This window comes from Falco peregrinus, chromosome Z (genome assembly GCF_023634155.1).
Source record: "Falco peregrinus isolate bFalPer1 chromosome Z, bFalPer1.pri, whole genome shotgun sequence".
NCBI classification, from domain to species: domain Eukaryota; kingdom Metazoa; phylum Chordata; class Aves; order Falconiformes; family Falconidae; genus Falco; species Falco peregrinus.
This window is the reverse complement of record NC_073739.1, coordinates 66,073,079-66,094,366: the sequence shown is the minus strand read 5'-3', so window position 1 is coordinate 66,094,366 and position 21,288 is coordinate 66,073,079. Positions and strand designations below refer to the sequence as shown.

Here is a 21,288-nt window from a genome sequence, read left to right as displayed (position 1 = left end):
TCTCCACATCAGGTAGTAACTACTAGCCCTTTGGCTCAAGTTTGAACAGCAAGTGAACACATCCTCAAAGCTAGATTCAAGTATCCTTTAAAGCAGTGCATTTGTTTCACCTTCTTGATAAAAAACCAGAATACTGAACATCAGTTTTAAAAATCGCTTATCTGATAGTCACAGTATGTGCATGGGAACAAATGACACATTAATCACCCCAAATCAGTTGCCCTTGGTCACCATCAAGAGGCAGAGTTACAAACCCGTATCTAGATGTTTATACCACGTATACCTGTATACCTCTGTTAAATGTACTGATAGTCACACGGACCACTATCTTTGAGGGGCAGGGGGAACGGCAGGAAGGCAGCTCGCTAACCAGCCAACTGGAGAAGATTACACCTCATCTAACATTCACAGAAATAGGTTCCTACTTGGCACTCTCATTTAGAGGGTATCAACACTGCCTTCAACTCTTAAAGGCTTCTTCTACATAGCAGGTCCAGAGCGAAGGGACTCAACAGCTGATGCTGTGCTGACAGCCCAGGGTGCCTTTAGCAAGGTCCTCCCCTGCACAGCGGTTTCTGTGAGGAGCAGAGTATCACAGCTGTAAAAAAAAAGCCCACCCACCTCTTGGTCAAAAGAAAGCAAAATGGGAAGACATTTCTAATTCAGTCTTAAGCAAAGAAGAAAAAAACCTGTACTTAAAACTGTAAGTTCCATAGCTCCCCAGACTGCACTCCATACCTAGCAGGTCCCTATTTTGGTGCCTCAGCCAGGTAGAGAACCCGAGGCCTTGGTTTATAAAGTACATTCAAAGTACTGCCAACAGCTTTCAGTTTCAGAGACAGAAATAAGGAATCGGGGGGGGGGGGGGGGGCGGCGGCTAGAAAGAGGAAGAAAGAAAAAAAAGAGTAAGATGACTTTTGTATGTGTGTGAATATATATACATGCATATACATTCACACACATCCCACAGATTTTTCAATTCCGTTCTTCTATAGAAAATCTGTATTGACAATGTGTTATCTTCAGATGTTCAAACTTCAAGCACCTTAATTAAGACTACATTTCAACCAGACATCCCTTCTTCACTTCAGTACTTAATTCCTCATCAGTTGAGGTCTCTGGGTAGGAGTCTGCTATGAAAGTCAATAGAAAAAACATTTTGAAGAGCTCTGTCTTTCAGACAAGTCATCTCAGCCAAGAAAGCAAAGCATGCTGTTCTACAGAAGATACAGAACACTGAAATCCTGGCTCCTGTGCTTTTATCCACTGACTTCAGGGCAATTCCTGTTGTCCATAAGAAAACTCCTACAATTCCTGAAGGCAACCTGTTGCCAACTGGAAGACTTCAGAATGCTAATGTAAGAGAAGGAATCAATACAATTCTAAGTTTATTTTGGAATTCCTATACCATTTTAAAGGTGGTGCTGACTACTGGTATTCTTGGACTTAGGAATCTATTAGCCGAATGCAACATTAAGAACGCCTTGTTCCAAGTGGAAGATTACAAAATTCAAATGCATTCTTACCAAGCATAGATAAGTATGCTGTATACGACTGGAAATGCTGTGTTTTGCACAGGAATTATTGCCAGAAATACAACTGGGACAAAGTATTGATCCAACTTGCACATTGTGCAATCCCAGTGAAGTTTCTTTGGCAATACTGCTGTCTCTAGACATCTTTAAGAACAGAAATTTAAAAATAAAGAAAATAAAATTATCTTGAAGCCCTTTTGAACACGAAGTTTGACAATGGAAAAAGTTTCCCAACAATTCCTCAGCACACAAACAATGTCTTCCCAAAGGCAGGAGAACGTCCTGTCTATCCAACCAGCCAAGTGGTGCACAGCTCAGGCTTCTTTGTGATCGTACTGGTCATCAGCCAGCATTTGAGAACTAAGTATCTTTTTAATTAAAAACCCAACCAGTATTTACCAGTTTCAAGAAAGCATAAGTATTAGAAGAAAATACATTTATAAGTAAAATGATACAGACAACTCAAAACCCTTACCTTTCAGTAATGAAGGAAAAACTAAATTATGCCATTAGGAGTTCACACATTAGATCTCGGGACACTTTCAAATGAGTATTAGAACAGTATCCAGTGGAACTGCAGAGCCATGAAATAGAGTTGGTGAGTGTAAAGTCTTTTTTTTTTATTCTTTCCAAAATGCCACAGTGACATGAAAACAGCTTTGCAGAGGTCCATGCCTTTTACTCCATCAATACCTACCTCACTGATCACTTCTCATGTGAGGAACAAGGCTTCATTTTAACAGGAAAGAGCATAAGCTTTAATTATTTCCACCTGGGCTATATGTTACTATCAAGTTAGAAGAATGCCTTAAGTAGCAATAAAACTAGTTTCAGGTCTCAGTTGAGGTCTAAAGTATACTGTCAGTTTCTAATGTGTGCGGTACTGCTGGACATCAAGAAGGTCTTATAACAAGGTAATTTAAAGTGTGCTTATCTTTCCTAAAATTAAGTTTTGGCACAGATTTCATATAGTTTATGATAAAGACAAAGAGGCTAGCTACACTTTCTTAAAGAAGTTGCCATAAGACTGATTACAATTAATCACTACAGTTTGTTACTGTAAATCTACATTTTTACAGATTACCTGGAAAAATAATTCAAGTACAAACAATACCTACAAGAAATAATTAAACTGAACTACTCAGTACTTTTAGCCAGGATTTCTAATCCCAGATAAGCAAGTCTAAGACAGATTGCTTTGCAGGACTAGGCACTGACAACCATTTCATTCTGTTCTGTTCCTTTCCATGCACAAAGGCACCTCAGCCTATGAAGCAGAGCCCAACTGAGAGAAGGTATATCATATCGGTTTCTTCAGTTAGTATAAATATGGAACATAACACACCAAGCAAATAAAAGGACCACTTGTCTTATAGCATCACTTACAAAAGCAGGAAGTTCTGCTTGGCGGTATTTTGTAAAGTACATTGTTTCATAAGTGAATTGCTGCACACTGGAGCTCAGTAAACAAGCTTAGTATCTTGTGTTCATAAAATGTATTTGTAAGGACACCCAAATGTGCAGAAACATTTAAGCCAAGTGCAGGACGCTGACAAGGAAACAAATAACCCTAGTGAAAGACAATGCTAGGAAATAGCTAAATACACATATGGCACAATGGAGCATTAAATTAAAGTGTTAGAAATGATGGTAAAGGACAAACCAGAAGATAGTATATTTTCTGGTGCCACAATAAACCTGGCAGAGGCTGAATGATAAGGGAGTCTTCCCCACAATGATAAGGGAATAATTCCCCACTATGGAATTATAAAATGATTGCTCAGAGAAAAACAGGAGGCCCAGCAAAACACAATGCACACTCCCACATCAAAGCCCAAAAACCACCCACTGGATTAGCCAGCAAGTCCTTTCTATCCTCATGTTCTCCAGATTCTCCAAGTCTGACTCAAAGCTCCAACTAACATTTGTTACCCATTCCATTGATCTGGAGGGGAACAAGTGCCAGACAGAGCTGCAGCTCAGGACATCTGTGTTAAGAGATACACATGCTTGTCACGGAAATATTCCTAGAATTTCAGTGCCATGAGGGCACAGTTTAATGACGTGCTAGTCCTATGCTTAAACTGAAGCACTATATTCTTTAAAGTCAATTTTCTCTGCATTTAGCACTCAACATGCTTTCACAGCACCCAAATCTCTTCAAGTGCTAGACAAATGTCAAGGATCAGTGGGGGCTAGAAGGTTTAAGAACCCTGCAACACTCCCAGAAGTGCTTAATTTCAAAGAAATGTTTAACTAAGTGCACAAAAGTTGCTCTAACAATAACAGCAATTACTCAAAATAATTTTCAAAAAGGCAGCATTCCAAATTTCTCCCTTCTCTGCCAGTTGTTAAACCCACACTTAAGTACAAAGCCTTACGCTTACAGAAAGGAAAAAGCCGCAGAGCCTTTTGCAATTCAGTAATCCTCATCTGGACAGTTTTATTGGCAGGTGCATTGACATGAGACTAATAGTAAGTGTCTGGCACAATTCTCTGATCATGTTTGGGGTGAGGGGTAGATCCGCTCCGCTCTACTTTTAAGTAGTGGCAGAGAGTGAGAAAAAGTTGCCAACGCTGACACTATGCACAAGACCATGCCCGTTCTGCAGACACTTACACATTTTTCCCATTATAGGCTATCTTACCTCATGCTTGTTTTACACAAATGAAAGCTCCCTGCTTGTCCTACAGACATAACACAGATCTAGCAGGTTCTAGGAAGAAATAAGCAGTCTTTTTCTGTTACCCAATCACCTTCCCCCACCACCACTCCTCTGAAACAAGCCCTGCAGACAGTGCAAGAAACAGGTATATAGTAACCTTTTTTCCTGAGCTCAGGATCCATACGAAGTGGTTTTACTCAGGCTTAGTTAGGTTGACCGCATTTTGAATATTGTTAAAAACTGCTGGCATAATTTGTTGGTTGGGTTCATTTCCCCCCCACCCTTCCCCTAATACATCCAAGATTGTTTAAATGAAATTTACATGCTATCTACACAGTTATTACACACCAATGGAATAATCTAATTTGGGCACCGACTAATTAGCTAGATATTCTGCATCTATCAGCAGAAGTTTGTACCAGCGGAACTAGAGGAATAAACTCCTCTGTAAGATAACCAGTAAGGAAAAAACTCATCCCCCTACTCTCTTTCATTTTCAAATGAGCAGCTGTCAACCTCCATCTTGAACTTTGAAATATTCCAGTAGGGAGCAAGCAGTTACCAGCTCCTGTCATTCATACCACACACAAACATGTATGTTCTGAGCTCTGGATATTATGAAGTCCAACCAACTGGCAAGCTGCAATGGCATTCCACATGCACACTGCAAAACACTACAGAGCAAATTGAGTGAAAAAGTCAAGAACTGGCAAAAGAGAACTTAACTCAGCACACAAAAGGGAAGTTTAACTTTCCACTACATTTCTAGTTGGCCTTCTCCAATAGGGGAAAAAAACCAACCAACCTCAGGACTTCGCTTACCTCTTTCCTAGCAATCCCCTTTCAGGAAAAGAGTAAAAATGAGGACAGCAGCAAAGGGGGCTCAAACAAACATTTCTAGACTAACAGTTTGCTCTCACATGCATCAGATTACACGCTTCTGTTCCATTACCCATGTTTGCCCAAGCTATCTACATAATACTGTTATGACTCACAGGAGTGTTATCATTTTACAAAAAGGGAATGAGGAAAAAATAATCTCTTAAATCAGGGATTTGATTGTTGTTCCCTCTTTAGGAAATCGCTTTGGGCATGAAGCACTTACCAAGTGTGCAGAACCCTTCCCCCAACAGATTTTTGTAATCATTGAAAGGGAAAAGGGAAGGGAGGCAGCAGGAGAACCATGAGCATTAAAGGGATTTCAGTTCCTATGGAACTCTTCAAGCAATACAGTTACACACGTGTCCAAAGTGTCTATCTTAAGAGACTTCTCCCTCCTATTAACTTGGACATAAGATTTGCAAATCAGTGAAATTCAGCCAAGAATAAGAAGATATTTATCTGCTTGATTATCCATAGCTAGCTTCCAAGTAATTTTCAGGGTGTGCCAAACAAGTTACAAATTTTGATTTCTAATGAACTTATGCATGATAAGCTATTGCAACACCAAACAGACTGCAAGCACAGCTTTTTCTGAAAAACCATTAAAGGGGGTGAAGAGTTTTATTTTCAGTTACTAAAACGAATGCTATGCATCACCACTGAGAAGGGCCAATTCACATTAGGGCAAAGGAGATTTAAGGTCAGAGACATGGTGCAGACTGCAGAACTGCATCTCAATTGGTTAGGGCATGCTCACCTTTCAGATTTGATTCTCCCTACTGCCAGTTAATTTCTGTGCAAAGGCAGCTCTTTTTGCTTCTAGATCAAGTATAGCCCTGTCACTGTCTGTTGTAGCTCACAAGCTTCTAAAGTTTAAATATTTAAAGACTCTTACATAATTTCATTAGGACTGGAAGTGTTCCCAAGTCAGCCATGTTACATCTTCAATAACTAATGACAGACCAGTGAGAAGCAGTGTTTAAGGAAAAAGCTGCACCATCTGAATAACAGTACACATGTGACCTTCTATTCATCCTTCTAAACTGCTTTGGAATCCAAGCTCAAGATTATTTTGCAAAAACCTTTTCAGAAGTGGTAACTGCTATATAAGCCTCTGATGAAAACTCCTGAGCATATAAATTTCAGTACTGCAGAGCACTTCACAGGTTAAAAGCTCTGTAACAGAAATAATCAGAATGCTATAAGCAACATGCCATTATGTCCATAGAAAACATGTTAGTAAGTCTGCAGCAGGTTATGGAGACATTTCTGATTCATGGTGCTGTTAAACTGCCAGAAGTAATCCATTTAGTTATGCCTGAATGACTAAGTGCAGTTTGATTTTTGACAAAGCTTCAAGATATTTCAAAACAAAATACTGAAACATTTCATACAAGCTAAGTTATTTTAATGCAAAATAATACATCATATAAGTAATGGGGGGGCGGTGCGCAGGCAGGAGAGAGAGCAGAAGAGGGAAAGACAAGAATAATTACATTTGTTGCATACAGATGAGTTAACTTGAAGCAAATGTCCAGTATCTAATGAAACAGGGGAAAAGGAAGTATTTGTTAAAATGGAGGTAATGTATGAAGTTTGGTTGTGTTGGGTTTTGTTCTTGAACAGTTAGTTTTGAAGGTGAACATAGAACAGACAGTGTAAGAGCTTCAAAAGTTTGGCTGAACTTCAAAACAAAGTAATGCAGGTTAGCCCCATATCAGTGGTCTGGAACGGGTGCTGAGCTACTGGGAACTACTCCGAGTGATTTAACTGCACTTACCGGCATGCATGAATGAGTACAACCAGCAAAAGAGCTCTAAACAAAGCTGAAATAGAATTCCTAGCAAATGATTGGTAAAGGGAACCACCTTGGCAATCGTGCTGAAATAAATTATCAAGGTCAAAAAAGTCAGGCCCAATTTCCTAAAGACTTTGAAGATTACCTTTTGAGTTTGCCATGGCAGGCTACACACAGCTTGTTTTGAGTGCAGTCAGCATGGGAGCAATACATCAACTGAAGTAGGGAACTGTTTTTTGCTTTAGACATCAGAGTTGTAATATGATGTTAGTAATGCAATTATAATGACGAACCTTAACAGCTATGTTATCTGTTACTACAAACAAAACAAAGTGACAAGACTGGAATTAGGTAACTTCAACGATCCAAAGTTAAACTCTACTTCAGAGGAAGTGTTTCACATGCATAATACATCACCGCTAGCTCCACAAACCTGCTTTGGAGCTTTACAGACTTCAGACAGCACAGGGTGCCTCCAAAGTAGCTAGACCTGTACATCATGGCTTAGTATTTACCACTTCAAGTTCAAAGGTTTCACTTTTGTATATGTACTTAGTGAGCTGATGAATAAACCAGGGAGGGCAGCTTCTTGGATCTCCCTAATCACAACGTTTTCAGTGTTCCTCCAAACCCAGAACTGAGCTTTCAGGTCCACCCCAACATCCACACTCATTAAAAAAACTTTAAAAATGTGGTGCCTAACAAAATCTTGTCAGTGATTGCATTACCATGACAAACCTACACTGCTCAGCTAGAACACAATAAATGCTGCATCCAACAAAAATCTGTAGTAAACTCAGCAAACCTGGAACAAGTAGAGAGCCTTTCAACACACTCCCAGGACTAACAAGAAAATAAAATATTTACACTGTACAAGAATGTGTGCTGATGGAGATTAGCTTAACTAGTGTAAAAGCAATAGAATAAATAACCAAACTGTGCTGCATACTGTAACCAAATTCAGCATGACTACATGAGGAGGGCATTAGCAGCCCAGCTGCTGGCATTAAGTTCATCCTCTGAATACCCAAACCACTACTCTGTTCCTCCTTTATATGCAACTGTCCTATTAAGGAAGAATATGGATTTTGAGAACAATTACTAAAAAATTGTTTTGTTCTAATTTGATTTAAAAGCTCTGAAAAATAAAAGCATGCCATCTGCAGAACTGATTTACAATATGATTCAAGCTTCAGCTACAGGAAGTTTTAACAGCAATTATTCCTTATGAACTACAGAAGAGAACTGCAGCAACCACTTCAAGTGCATCCACTGTCAGTACTCATTTACAGATTACCTGCACCACCTTCTATCTGCTCAGAAATTGAGGCTATGCAAGACATAGTATGTATGCACATGCATAACACATACACACTCTTAATGGTTAGTTAGAAACCTGTATCATAGCTGAAATGGTTGCTTAAAGGGCTAATCTGTCAAAAGACTGTTTAGACTTACAGTGCCACATCCTCCTCTGGAAAATACCTGAACCCCAACTTTCTACTCACACCTTTGCAGTGTGCTAATCAAGGAAGAACATGTTATGCTTATGCCTTCTCATTTGTAACTGTTCCATGTCTCAAGGCAGTAGCGTGATAACCAAGAACTTTACATCCCTAGAATAAAAAAGTTGCTTTGTTTACCTGAAGATTATAGAACACCGCTACATGTGTGCAATACCTTTATTTTCTCCATTTTAAGTATGAAAAAACCTGAGGATGAGATGTTTGCTATGTGCATTTTTTAACTTTAATGAATACTATTTGCTCCACTTTCAGGAGCCCAAACCTGAACTGTTTCCTTGTAAAACACTGAATTGGAACTAGTAGCAGTATTTCACCTTCAAAAATATGAAAAAAGTTTTGAATTGCATTCATGAAGACTTAATTTTTTTAATTTAAAAAAGAAACCAAACAAAAAAAAAAAGCAAGAGCTGGACCTAGCAATTACCCAGATCTGAAATTCAATCCAGGTTTTTCTGCTGCAATGCAAAAGGACAATAAAATTCCATCACAAAGGGACACATCTGGCATTTATGAAATCCAGTTTGGCACAGATCTTATACATGAACAAGACAAAAGCTCTCATATCTATGCCTCAATAGAAAAACAGAAACAAGCCAACAATACCTCAATGATAGATGTTTTTAAGAGACAGGAAGACTGAAATGCCTCCAAATCTGTACCTTAAATGACAGCCCAATAAATAAACTCCAGAGTAAAAGTTAGTGAACTGACGGGTTCAAGGAATTAAACCATATGCTGACCCTTTTCCTTTTAACTCACCATACAGTACAGCTGGAGACACATAAAAAGGAAATGCAAAGTCATTAGAGAAGCTCAGCAAGAAGGAAGCTAACTTAGATGTTTGGATGCCAGGGTTCAAATCTTGCCCAAAGCTGCAGAATTGCCAAGTCCTCCTTTCATGCTTAGTAAGTAATGGTTGTACACAAAAGGGAGGGCAGGGGAGGTGGGGAACACAACCCCAAGATACATCAGAACCCACTAATAAGACTGGGTATCTCAAACACTGACACACACAGATTGAAATTTCTAAAGACTGGAGTCATAGGAACTCTGACATCTCATATCTAGAAAGGCTTCTCCTAGAGAAATTCAGTGGCCTTAAAATCTGCCAGAAGGGCAACGCGGCAGGGTGCACACCATTCAACAGCTTTCTTTGATGCTACTGTTGGGCAGGCACAACAGATAACTGCTCTCCGCTCATTTGTTACTCAGGAGCAAAGATGAACTAATTTGACATGTCATCAACAGCCATGGTTGTGGCAACCACGAGATAGCGGGGTTTCAGAGACAACCTCCTCAGAGCACAGACTTTTCATCCCCTTGTAGGAAAAAAAAAAAGCAGAAGGAACAAGAGGCCACCTTCATTCAGTGAGCAAGGTCTGATTGAGTTTAGATACAAAATATCATGAGGCAGAAGTGGACTGCCTACCAAGGACAGGCACTGAAGTATCACCCAAGCATGCAGAGAAGGAATTAAGGTGGCCAAGGCCAAAGCTAGTGTGGGATACAAAGGGTAATGTGAAGGTGTTCCACTGGTAGGTCAGCAGCAAGACAAGGATAACACAGGCCCACCGCTGAACAGAGTAAGGTACTCGATACCTTCTCTAAGATCTGTTAAGCCTCCCTGATATTCATGCCTAGCAGTAAAGCTTAGACGAGTGAGGTGGTATCTAGTCAAGTCAGATCTAACCATGATTAAAGGTGCACTTGCAAGTCCGTGAGACTGGATGGCTTGCATACAGTCTTGCTTAAGAAGGTAGGCGATGCCATGATGAGGCTGTTCAGGTATCTTTAAGAAGCAATGCTAATGAGGCAGGGGGTCAAATCAGGCAAAGACTGAAGGAATAGATTTTCCCAAGAGGCTATGAGATCTACCTCCAGAGATCCTGAATGAACCAGAATGCACAGGGCTCTGTCAAAGCTTGATTCCCTCTGTTTTAAACTGAAGACTGGACCAGATTACCTCCAGCAGCTCCCGCCTGTGTATACACAAAGGCTTTCCAAGCATCCAGACAGACACCGTAAATATTTAAGCCATCTTGCCAGACACTCTAACAAGGTCTCCAGTCTTCAAGATGCGGACATTAACAGTACTGGGTGGGTGGAAAGAAGTCAGTTCAACAGCAAGAAAAAATTCAGTCAAAATTTCAGAGGCAAAAGATTAAGAATTTTCTCTCTAAGGTATATTCAAAAGTGTAGAAGACATTAGCTTTTAAAAGAAGCCAGCGTGTTCATTTTCTGAAATGTTTTAACACTGTTCCAGGTAACATTTTAGAAAGGTTTTTTTAAAAAAAGATGTTGTCAACATCATCTGCAGGTAACAATTCTCCTAAAATACAGTATTAAAAATACAGATTTATGTTAATTCAAGGCAAGGATATCTAACTTCATAACCGAGCATTCAGGTATCTGAATTGATTCTTAACCTTTTATCCACTGTACTGATTGGTCCCAATTAGTTTCAGAGACTTACATGACCGTTACACACAACAAGCAAATCAGGTACACTAAACATGTCAGGAAGAGCAACACATTCTTTAAAAGCCTTTTGCTTTCAAAGGTTGTAAGGTCAACAAAGCATTAGCAGCAGTTATGTTTCACACTCCTTGTTGAGTACAGATACTACAAACCTACTTTTTTCCTACTGTTACTCCAGGAAGCAATTGTAAACCCAGAAAATTTAAGGAAGTATGCTTTAAAGTTTTGAAGTTCTAGGGAGGCATCATTTGCACCAAAAGTAACTACAACCATTTATTTCCACCTCAGTATATTATTGTCCCTGAAATTATTCAGAGGACACTGAGTAATAATACTGCACACTTCATGCTACAATGTTTATTCTTAACATTTTGTGGATAAAGTGTTTAAATAGTGTCAGATTCAATATACCTGACCTTTACACAAGGCTTTAATGTGCTATTTGTGCTGCCAAGTTTATAACATGATTTTATACATATATAAAATCAAAGTGACAGCACAATCCTAAATTAAGTTCTAAAAATACTGTAAGCTGTCTATAGTACCTGCTACATTGTTTGATAATTAAAAGACTCAAGTGTTCTTGCAGTTACGCACAACTCTTCAACACCAGAAGCTTGGTTTGTTGAGGGTTCTTTATTCTTACTTTGGGAAAGGTTTTGTTCTAGCTTGGGTTTTTTCTGTTGAAGGGCTTGGGGGTTCTGTTTTGATTTCTGGTAGGTTTTACCAGCTTGTAGAAAGGATTTTATAAAACTGGAGAGAAAAGCCTACTGTGCCATGACTAAAGTTCCCATGCTCCTCAAAAAAACCCAGACAGAACATTTATCTAAGCTACATTTACTGTCTTGGAGATTGGATTTTACAACACTAAGAAATACTCATTCTTTGCTTAAGATGATACTCCAAGTTTACAGACACAGTTAAGACTGACCTTTTCCAGGTTCAGGCTGGCCTGGTCAAACCTGGAATTCTGGATTCCAGATCCTGCTACCTAGGGATTACCAATGCTTGTCTGCACAAAAGTGATCCAGGTAGAATTAGCAACTCCTGACTGCTCAGTATTAGTTGGGAGCAATCAGTTAACATTGCCACACAATACATTAGTACAGTCTAACAATACAGTTAGAAGGCACCCCATCACCATCTTGGAAGTCATGAAGCCTAATACACTTAAGTGTAACTACGCAAAGAGCTTTTAAGTTGCCTTCCTCCCCACTTCCAAAAGCCTAAAAAATTTTTTCCAGACAAATCAAGTGTTTCTGAGTGTTTAAGACTTACTTCACAATTCACGTACTAGAGAAAAAGAGACACTTTTAATGTTCTACTTTGTTACTCTACAAGACAGTCAAGCTTCACTGTTTATAAACTCATTTTAGACAGATAAACAAGTACAGCAAAGGATACTCACCAGAGGAACAGTAAAATATTAATTCACAGCTCCTGTTGTTGAACACAGTTGTTTCAATCAAGTCTTTCATATGCAAGAATGCTAACAAATGGAATGCACGGAACACTGTGCCATGGACTGGCTGGAACAGACAGGTTTGCCCTTTAGTTACCAATAAGGAAGTCATCATCTGTCCTCTGGCATCCTCTCTGCCTACCCCTCTTTGAGGGATTTGGGTGTCTTGGCAAGCCACTCAAAGCCAGGCCAAGGTAAGCAGTAGCAAGCCAAAAAAGAAGGATGAATTGAAAAAAGTATGGGAGCTACAAAAGCCAGAGATCAGAGAATAGCAGGGAGCGCTCACTCACACCCCTGCCTGGTCAGGGTTATAGCCTGCCAGCACACCCACCTATTTTACTGAGCCCTACTTTGCTATTTGGAAAAAGAAACAGCCATTTGGCAAATCATTACCTTTATAGGTGCTAAATAAAGTACCTTAGAGACAATCCATAATGGCATACTAACAGTGGCATGCTAATTGCTAGCACCAGATCACATGAAGACCTATTGGCTTTGATTTCATTCATAAGACACTAAAATTTGTGCTTGTTTATCAAACTTTTCTAAAACACTAAATGAAACATGCCACTGTCCCCCAGCAGAGAAACAGCATGACAAGTCCTGTACCCTTCTGCCCAGTGCAATGAAATTTTAAAAAATATGTGTCTTACTCAACTGTGTTACGTGCTTCAAGGAGAACTTTACCATCTTGATACTCAAAACAATAAAATCACCTTCACAGCCCAAGCACCTTTACTGAGTTACTACTCTCCATATTTATGCAAGCGGAATGTTGCAAAGCTCTACACATAACTAGTTGACATCAAACCTAGCAACACCTTCATAGATGCTTGAGAACGCAGTTCATGTACATCATTCACCCTCAGCAAACTGTCGTGAAGCACCTTGTACCAAGCTTCTGCATCTAGTTTGATTTCAATGCCAAAGACTGCCTGAAGAAAGGGCTGTCTTACAGAGACACACAGAAGTAGTTTCTAATGCTAATACTTAACTAGCAATTTAATATAACTAGTTACTTCCATGCCTATTTTAGAGATCTGCAAGAGCTACATATTTTCAAGTAATATATGCCAGGTCTTATGTGCATCTTTCAACAAATATGAATGAGATTTACTAAGCACACAACTGTGTGTGTGTTCCTCAGTTTAGCCACCAGTAGTGCTGAAAGTGCAAACACACTATAAAAGTTGTCAAGGAGAACCTAAGCTATTTAAAACTGAAGAGGACTCTGTTTTCAGCATGGTACGGAGTAAACAAGATACTTAAGTCAGCAAGACTAAGCTTATCAAGCTCAGGTGTAGAAAATAAAATCTTACTGAAACTAACCAAAACCAACAGGCACTTTATTAACATAGACAGCCAAGCATAAGAGTCCATTGGTTTGTATTAATGATAAACCATGTATGTATTTTATCATGTACTTTAGTACTACTTTAACTGATCAACAATAAAAATAAGGCTAATGATTATCTTTCCCCCGATGCCTGGATGCTGTAACATAGCAGATCTATGCAAAGAGTTACAAGTTATCAGATTTGCATAAAACAGTACTGGGACAAAATATGCAATGATGCTTACCCAAAACACTCTCAACCTCCAACTATAACTTAGGCTTCCAGAAACATTGGTTGTTTTCTTGGTTTTACTTTTCTAGAAGTTTGTTTGGGTTTTTTTGTTTGTGGTTTTGGTTTTTTTGTAGTTGTTTGTTTTGTTGGGTTGGTTGGGGTTTTGTGTGTTTTTTTTTCTTTTGGAACCTACATATACACTTACACATCCTAGCACAGCAAAGAGTTCCACAGTTTATCTTCATGTGGGGAAAAATAAAAATAAGAAACTACTTCAGATGTTTCACCTTCCAGTTGTACTAGTAGGGTGAAATGGGAACAACTGTTGATTACTTAACTTCTTCTGTACCACTTCCAAAGCATTCTTTAGAGACTTCAACCTCACACCAATCTCTTCAAAACACATCCACTTTAGTTCAGAGCAAGAGCTCTGATCTACTCAGGAATGCTGTGTAGCAAAACTATTTTATACTTTTGATAAGTAAGATATTATGAAAAGGGAGGAAAGAACAAAACAGAAGAGTACAATACGCATAGTGTAAGCACAGTGGCTTTTTACACTGGAAGCATTGTTTTCCTGCTGTGAGTTAAGAAGTAGTAAACAAAGATTTGTCTTTTTGACTGTATAACTGAGCATAAATCTCTAAAAATATTCAAAAAACAATCTTAAGCTCTACTACTACACAGGAATAACAGGTTCAGTTCAGAACGTGATTTTATATGCAACACTGGTTGTCCTGTCTTTGTTCTTTCTTGGAATTTCTACCTGCATATTTATTGTATGCAAATAAGCATAAATGGTGTTAAGTTTGCCACTAATAATTCTGTCCAGCTGATCCAAAAATTCACCTCTGGGCTACCACTTCAGAGCCTACTGACCTCTTCCAACTTGCTGTAAAACTCACTGCAATCAAATTTCCACTTCTTGGTGGCTTATTAACTGTTAAGGTATGTAGTCACATGACCCAAGATCATTGAAACTACCCTTTCTAATTAGGGACCAGTTTCCATAGGGAACCCAGAATGATTTACTGGATGGGTCACTGCATCCATGACACCCACCTCTACAGGAGGATGGCCCAACTTTGATCCACCCTTCTCTGACCCCTCATTTACAGCTTCCTGGGCACGGAAAAGCCCCAGCTGAGCACAAAAGCACCACAGGTGAGCTCACACTGAAGTCATCACTTCAAGGCAAGATTTGACCAAAAAGGAGAACCCCTCTTGCATCACTTTTGAGAAGCAACAGGGACAACAGAAAGAGGGAACAGAAGAGTAGCTGAGAATAAAAACCTAACAGCTCACCAGTTAAGAGTTGACAGACAAATCTTGCTTCCAATGTGGAAGTCAGATTTCACTGCACTAGTTGCACAGAGACAAACAAAAGCTAAGCAGATCACTATGTTGCTGCTCCTCCCTGTTATTCTCATACAACAAAAATCTGCTTCCTTGTTTGAGGATAAGAACTCTTTTTCAGCATTCCTAAACAACAGCTTTATTTCAGGACCATTTTAGTCATTACAATGAACTCAAATGCCCTCCTTTTCCCTCTTCGCATTTGAGAAGTATTTTTAGATCGATGCAGAAGTTCACCTGAAGAGTCAGAGATATGCCAAAATCGAATTTTGACCCCACCGTTTCATGTTGAAAGCCATACAATCTGGTTTCAAAGGACCTGAAGATGTGCAACTTTTAGAGACTCATTCCATTTGAAACATAGACAAGTATCTTTTCACGTAGAATAAAAATAAATACCACTTCTAGCAAGTTGAAGCAAAAAAGTCTGAACATTTTACCTCCACCACAATGTAGTAAACAAAATCTGTATTTCCCTCCTACCTTGTGTTACAGGTTGCCATTTTTAAACTCTAAAGAGTTAGGGTTTGGCACTTCTGCTAACTCACCACACTAAAATTTGTAAAGCTGACATTACACCAAGACAATTTCTTATCTTGGGGGAGGCTGCATCTCCTTTATTTCAATTAAGGTTCTTCTGCTGAAGTCAAATCTTTGAGAAATCAGTAACATTTAAAAGTCTGGCACACATGCTGTTTAGAAAGTCTTTGTTTTCTATAGTTCATGAAAATCCTCCTTTGTTTATCCTGCCTCTTTCCAGAAACTGAAGTTGACAGCAATATGGAAAGTGACCATTAAATGTCTTCACAAGTACATCAATTTTCCTGGAACAGATTGAAGTTACACCTTGATGAGTGGATATTCTCACTCTACAGGGCTTCACACAGGCAAGGCAAGTCCATCATTGTCTAGAATATCTTCAAGAAAGTACAATATCTTCAACTAAGCACAATTATGGGCATTAGTAATACAAAAAAGCTGCATGTGAAGCACACTCTTCTATGTTAATCTCTCAAAAAAATCCTTCAATTTGTCTGTGTCCTGGTTTCAGCTGGGATAGAGTTAATTGTCTTCTCAGTAGCTGGCACAGTGGTGTGTTTTGGATTTGGTATGAGGATAATGTTGAGAAACTGATCTTTCAGTTGTTGCTAAGTAGTGCTTACTCTAAATCAAGGCATTTTCTGCCAGTGAGCAGGTACGCAAGCAGCTGTGAGGAAGCAGAGCCAGGACAGCTGACCAAAGGGATACTCCATACCATAGAACATCATGCTCACCATATAGAGCTAGGGGAAGAAGAAAGGGGGGGGTATGTTTGGAGTGATGGCATTTGTCTTTCCAAGTAACCATAATGCACAATGGAGCCCTGCTTTCCTGGAGAGGCTGAACACCTGGCTGCTGGTAAGTAGTGGTGAATGAATTCCTTGTTTTGCTTTGCTTCTGTGCGCAGCTTTTGCTTTCCCTGTTAAACTGTCTTATCTCAACCCAAGAGTTTTCTCACTTCTACTCTTCTGATTCTCTCCCCAGTCCCACTGGGGGTGGGGGGAGTGAGCAAGCAGCTGTGTAGGGCTTAGTTGGCAGCCAGGGTTAAACCACAACAGTCTATTTAGTACCTGCATGAAGTTGTTCATTTTAGGATTATCTCCTATACTACCTATCTGTACAATTGCTCTTCTGCTACCAACAGCCATACAAAACACAGACTGATCCTGGCACTGCTGAACAGCTGCTGTGTGTGACTCTGAGCTGGACCTGGTCACCCACCAAATTAATATGCAGCATTCCCCTGTGGCTGCTGAGGAATACCATGCATGCTACTGGAAGTTCCATAGGGGACACGTACTAGAACATCATATGAGCACAGAGGACAATGAGCAAAACCTATACACACGTAGTTAAAACCACGGACACAGAGAAAAAAAATCTAACAGGGTATCTAGGTCTTCTGGAAAAAGAATGGCAAGGAGTTTCTCTAAAGCTAAGCTTCCAAAAAAGCTTAAGCAACTCTAAACAGAAATTATTCTGAACATACTTTAACATTTCCAATAGAACTCACTGTTCTTTGTAGGTGACAAAACTCTGATGTGTTTCAGGTGCTTCATTTTGTCTCCCCACTATCTTGCTGCAATTGAACTGGTACATAAGTATTTACCTTAATGAAATGCCTAATAGTGAGAAAATGGGGCAGAGATTCTTTTTAACAGTCCTCCATATTTTATATGCATACATCCAGGTTTGTTGGCTTTCATTCTCAACCTGAGCCACTTCCCTTGCTACTCCACATCCAATTTTGAAGGCAGATTTCAAACTCTTCATCAGGATGCACAGGCATTTCAGAAACAGAAAGTCAAAACTGAACATGACCCACATATTGTAAAAAAAAAAAAAAAAACCACACCAGAAATTAGTTACTCACCTTCCCTCATTGATTTTTGCTTTGTCTCCTTGACAAGAGAGGTTCTCAATGTAACCTAGAGTGCAGTTGATTCGGGTCCAGTCGGGCTGGCACACGGCAAGGAAGTGAGGGCGCAGTCTACCTATGGAATACTTGGCAATGTCTGTCAATGACTGGCTAGCTGCTGCTCCAAAAATGAAGGTCCCAATGGCTTTGTAAATAGTGGCTATGTAGTTATTTCTGACAAATGAATTGGAGTGCAAATGATTGTAAAAGACAGAAAGAGTCTCTCCTAGGATTATCTGAAAAAGAAATAAGGACAACAGTTAAAGATAATCACTTAAAAAGAAAGATACTACTCATTGTTGCTAGTACTCAGACAGGTAGACTCACAGGTTAATAATCTTTACAAACATTTAACTGGAAATTTAAATTTTCCAAGAGTCAGCAGTAACCATGCCCAAGCCTTAAACATTTTATGTAGAAAAAACCCCCTTGTACCTTACCCTGCTGCATGTTGAACTTGTCTTTGTTTTAAGTATTCTGAAAATCAAAAACTTCTCAGAGTAACATTTATCTGTATTACTTGGCATGGCTCTAGTTCGCAATGTCTTCTCCATTATTATATCTTATTCAGCTAAACTTTTCTATTCTTTTTCTATTTCATTATAAAGTTACTGGGGGTTTTTTTGTGAAGCAAGAGACTGTATTGAAGGGTCTAGACTCCATTTTCCAGTTATTTAAACAAAGAAAAATCCTATTCCTCAGGAAAATTGAGGTCTTTCCAAGGATTTTTTCACCCTGAAACCCCAGAGTACATGTATCAAGTGTTGACAAGAAAGCAAGATTTAATTTTGTTTTCCTGAAACTTTATCTTTTGCAGAAAGTAAGTTTTTCCTTAAGCCAACTTCACCCCAGACTGGTTGGATGTTGAACCAGACAGTCCCATTTTGAACAGAAAGGCTTGACTCATACAGGTTATCAGATGGGTGGGGAGCTATATGCATGTATGTGAAGTGATCTTCAAAAATTCTGTAAAGGTTAAGTGATGGCTCCATCTGTCACTTGAGAGTGACAAGTGCAGAATCCCAGCAAACCAGACCTTTGGTGAATGAAGCCGTTATTAGACACACTGACACGTGGGCAGACAAAATAGCTGTCAGCAGCTTTGCACATCAAAGCAAACAGACAATCCCATCAGATGTGTGAACACTGAAGTTTTACAGCCCGCACCATATTGAAACATGGACTGAAGCACACAATCACCAGAGCATGGACTAAAGCTGAGAAAGTTTTCAGTGAAGTAGATGTTGGTAAGCTTTTATACAGAATCTACCTATCCCAGAGACACGGGGATATAAACTTAAAGATAGCTGATCAGAAATATCACAGCCACAACTGGTAAATAATGAATCCCTTTTAAAGGGACACTGCTGTAAAACGTGCCAGAAGGTCACTTCTCTCAGTTGTGGTGACAAAAAAAATCCGGTGATGTCAATGTTGTCTGCATCCAGATATCCAGTACCTGCAAAATGTATTCATCTTCAATAATCTAAGCATTGAGCAAAGGACATCAACACTTGCTTTCACCATCTGACTTCAAAGCAATCTTGACAGAAAAGCCTGATTTCATAAAAAAGATGATCCCTGGTGTTACGATGTTAACTTTATTAGCTAAATGTTCATACAGGTTCATATGGAAACTGAATAATTTCAAAGGAAATACATCCATTAAAAATTACTGTATTCATTGAAGCCCTTTCTGATTTGAAAGTCCCTGAGCTGCAAATGACTGGTAGCAAAGTACAGAGGGCAAAACATCAACCTTTGCTTGCTGTATTCTTCAGTTCTTCTCACCCATCTGTTTCAGCCACTACTAGAAAAGAGGTAACAAGCCATATGGACTTCAGTTGTGACTGCTACTCTTAGCTGATACAGTAGTAACATACCATGTTACTATATAACAGTGTGAAAAGAAGTCCTATCTTAAAAGATTGGATTCTTTTAGCATAAACCACTTGCCAGTTAACAGAACACTCAAAAACCAAGTTTTATCTGCTCCATAAGTATTTCTGTAAGTTTTTGAAGCAGTTTTTCCAAGAACAGGAAAACTAGGTAAGTCACAGTTTTGATTCCTAGTCACACATTTCTACAGTTATGCAAAAAAATTCCACCCAAGAACAAACATAAGCTACAAGCTGACCTAGTTGGAACCTAGATAAAAGTCTATGCAGTCCTTACGCAAGAAGCAGCGGAGACTGCCATAATACCCCTCCTGATTTTAACCTGTTTGCCCAGGGAAACAGCCGGCCAATACTGAGGTTTACATTTAGCTGCTCCTTTTCCAGCTTTGATTCCCAAAACACACTTGGATAAATATTTATACACTTAACGATCTTATTTGGCATAGAAAGTTGTAACTCTGCCTAAAGTGTAGCTGTGATGAGCTGGGATGTCACCCAGCACCATGAGTGGTGTCTGATGCTTTTTAGTACTTCTGGACAGACATCTTGAGGCCCCTGTTGAAGGCCCATTGCTGGAACTGAAGTGCAGTCCCATGAGACTTAGGACATTAAATGGTTAACTGATGAGGTTCAGCTCTCCCCTCTGCCCATGCCCCCACCACTTTTTGTACCAGCACTGGTACTCATCTGGTATTCTTCCAGGAGTCTTTCCACTCAACCTAGCTCAAAGATGCTGTTTTCTGCCAGGTTAAGGAGTTTCACTAGTTTATAGTGGTTCAGACAAGCCACCAGAGGAAGAAAAAGACAGGATTAATAGTGGGATCTCACCTTTTGTCCATAGTAAGCTATTAGGTTAGCTCAGCTGACAGCATGTAATTAAATCTTAAGGACACAGAATCACTATACATTTGAGCCAGCTCAGCTGAGCTAGGAGCTGTGGTCAAAGAGGGAGATCTCTTAACTGGAGCTGCAGAGGCAATCTATGCAGATCACTGATCTGAAGAGGAGGGAAGGAGAACATTACCCAGTCTTCAAGCCCGTTAGGTGCAATATGAAAGTGAGCCCTAGCAGTAACTCTAACACAATGGGCTGTGTTTTATCCTGACCTTCGGGAAAATATCCATTCTTGTTCTTTTTATTCTAGGTATGCTTTTGTTAAGTTCTGATTGGAAGTCATAACATTTTTCTATTAAAAAAATGTTATCTGTTGTTACATTTCCACACAGATAAGTACTTCTGATAACTCTGCAGCAGATAAAACATACTGACTTAACAGGTCATGCAAACTCATATTCTGCAGGTAGTACCTCCCAAAATAGAAAATCTTGATAGTGATTCAAATACATTAGTGTTACTCTTCACTGATACAGTAAAGGAGGAAGGTTTTTATCTTTCAGACCATACAATTAAGCCACCATGGTTCTAAGGTATTCTTTTTCTGTTACATAATTCTAGTTGTTTGACCTCAATTATAGAAAATCTTTTCATTATTCTTGCCAGAACACCATTTCTACTGCTTTAGCACCTGGTCTAATGACATTATTTTGAAGTTGAGAAATCTTACAGAACACAGTTTTTAAAGTCTGTATTAACAGACTGCCCCTCCTCCCTCTCCCCCACCCCCACTGAAATCAAATGCAATGAAGAAAAGTTTAACTTAC

At 39.3% G+C, this 21,288-nt stretch overlaps 1 protein-coding gene across 2 annotated transcripts in view; it reads right to left on the bottom strand.

Moving 5' to 3' along the window:
- The window catches only part of PLPP1 (phospholipid phosphatase 1), a 67,909-nt gene that overhangs the window by 15,646 nt on the left and 30,975 nt on the right, over positions 1-21,288 (bottom strand). For both annotated transcript variants that reach the window (XM_055791524.1, XM_055791525.1), the window contains exon 3: positions 17,685-17,965. In XM_055791524.1, the coding sequence (XP_055647499.1) occupies positions 17,685-17,965 (281 nt within the window). The remainder of the gene's footprint in view (positions 1-17,684; positions 17,966-21,288) is intronic.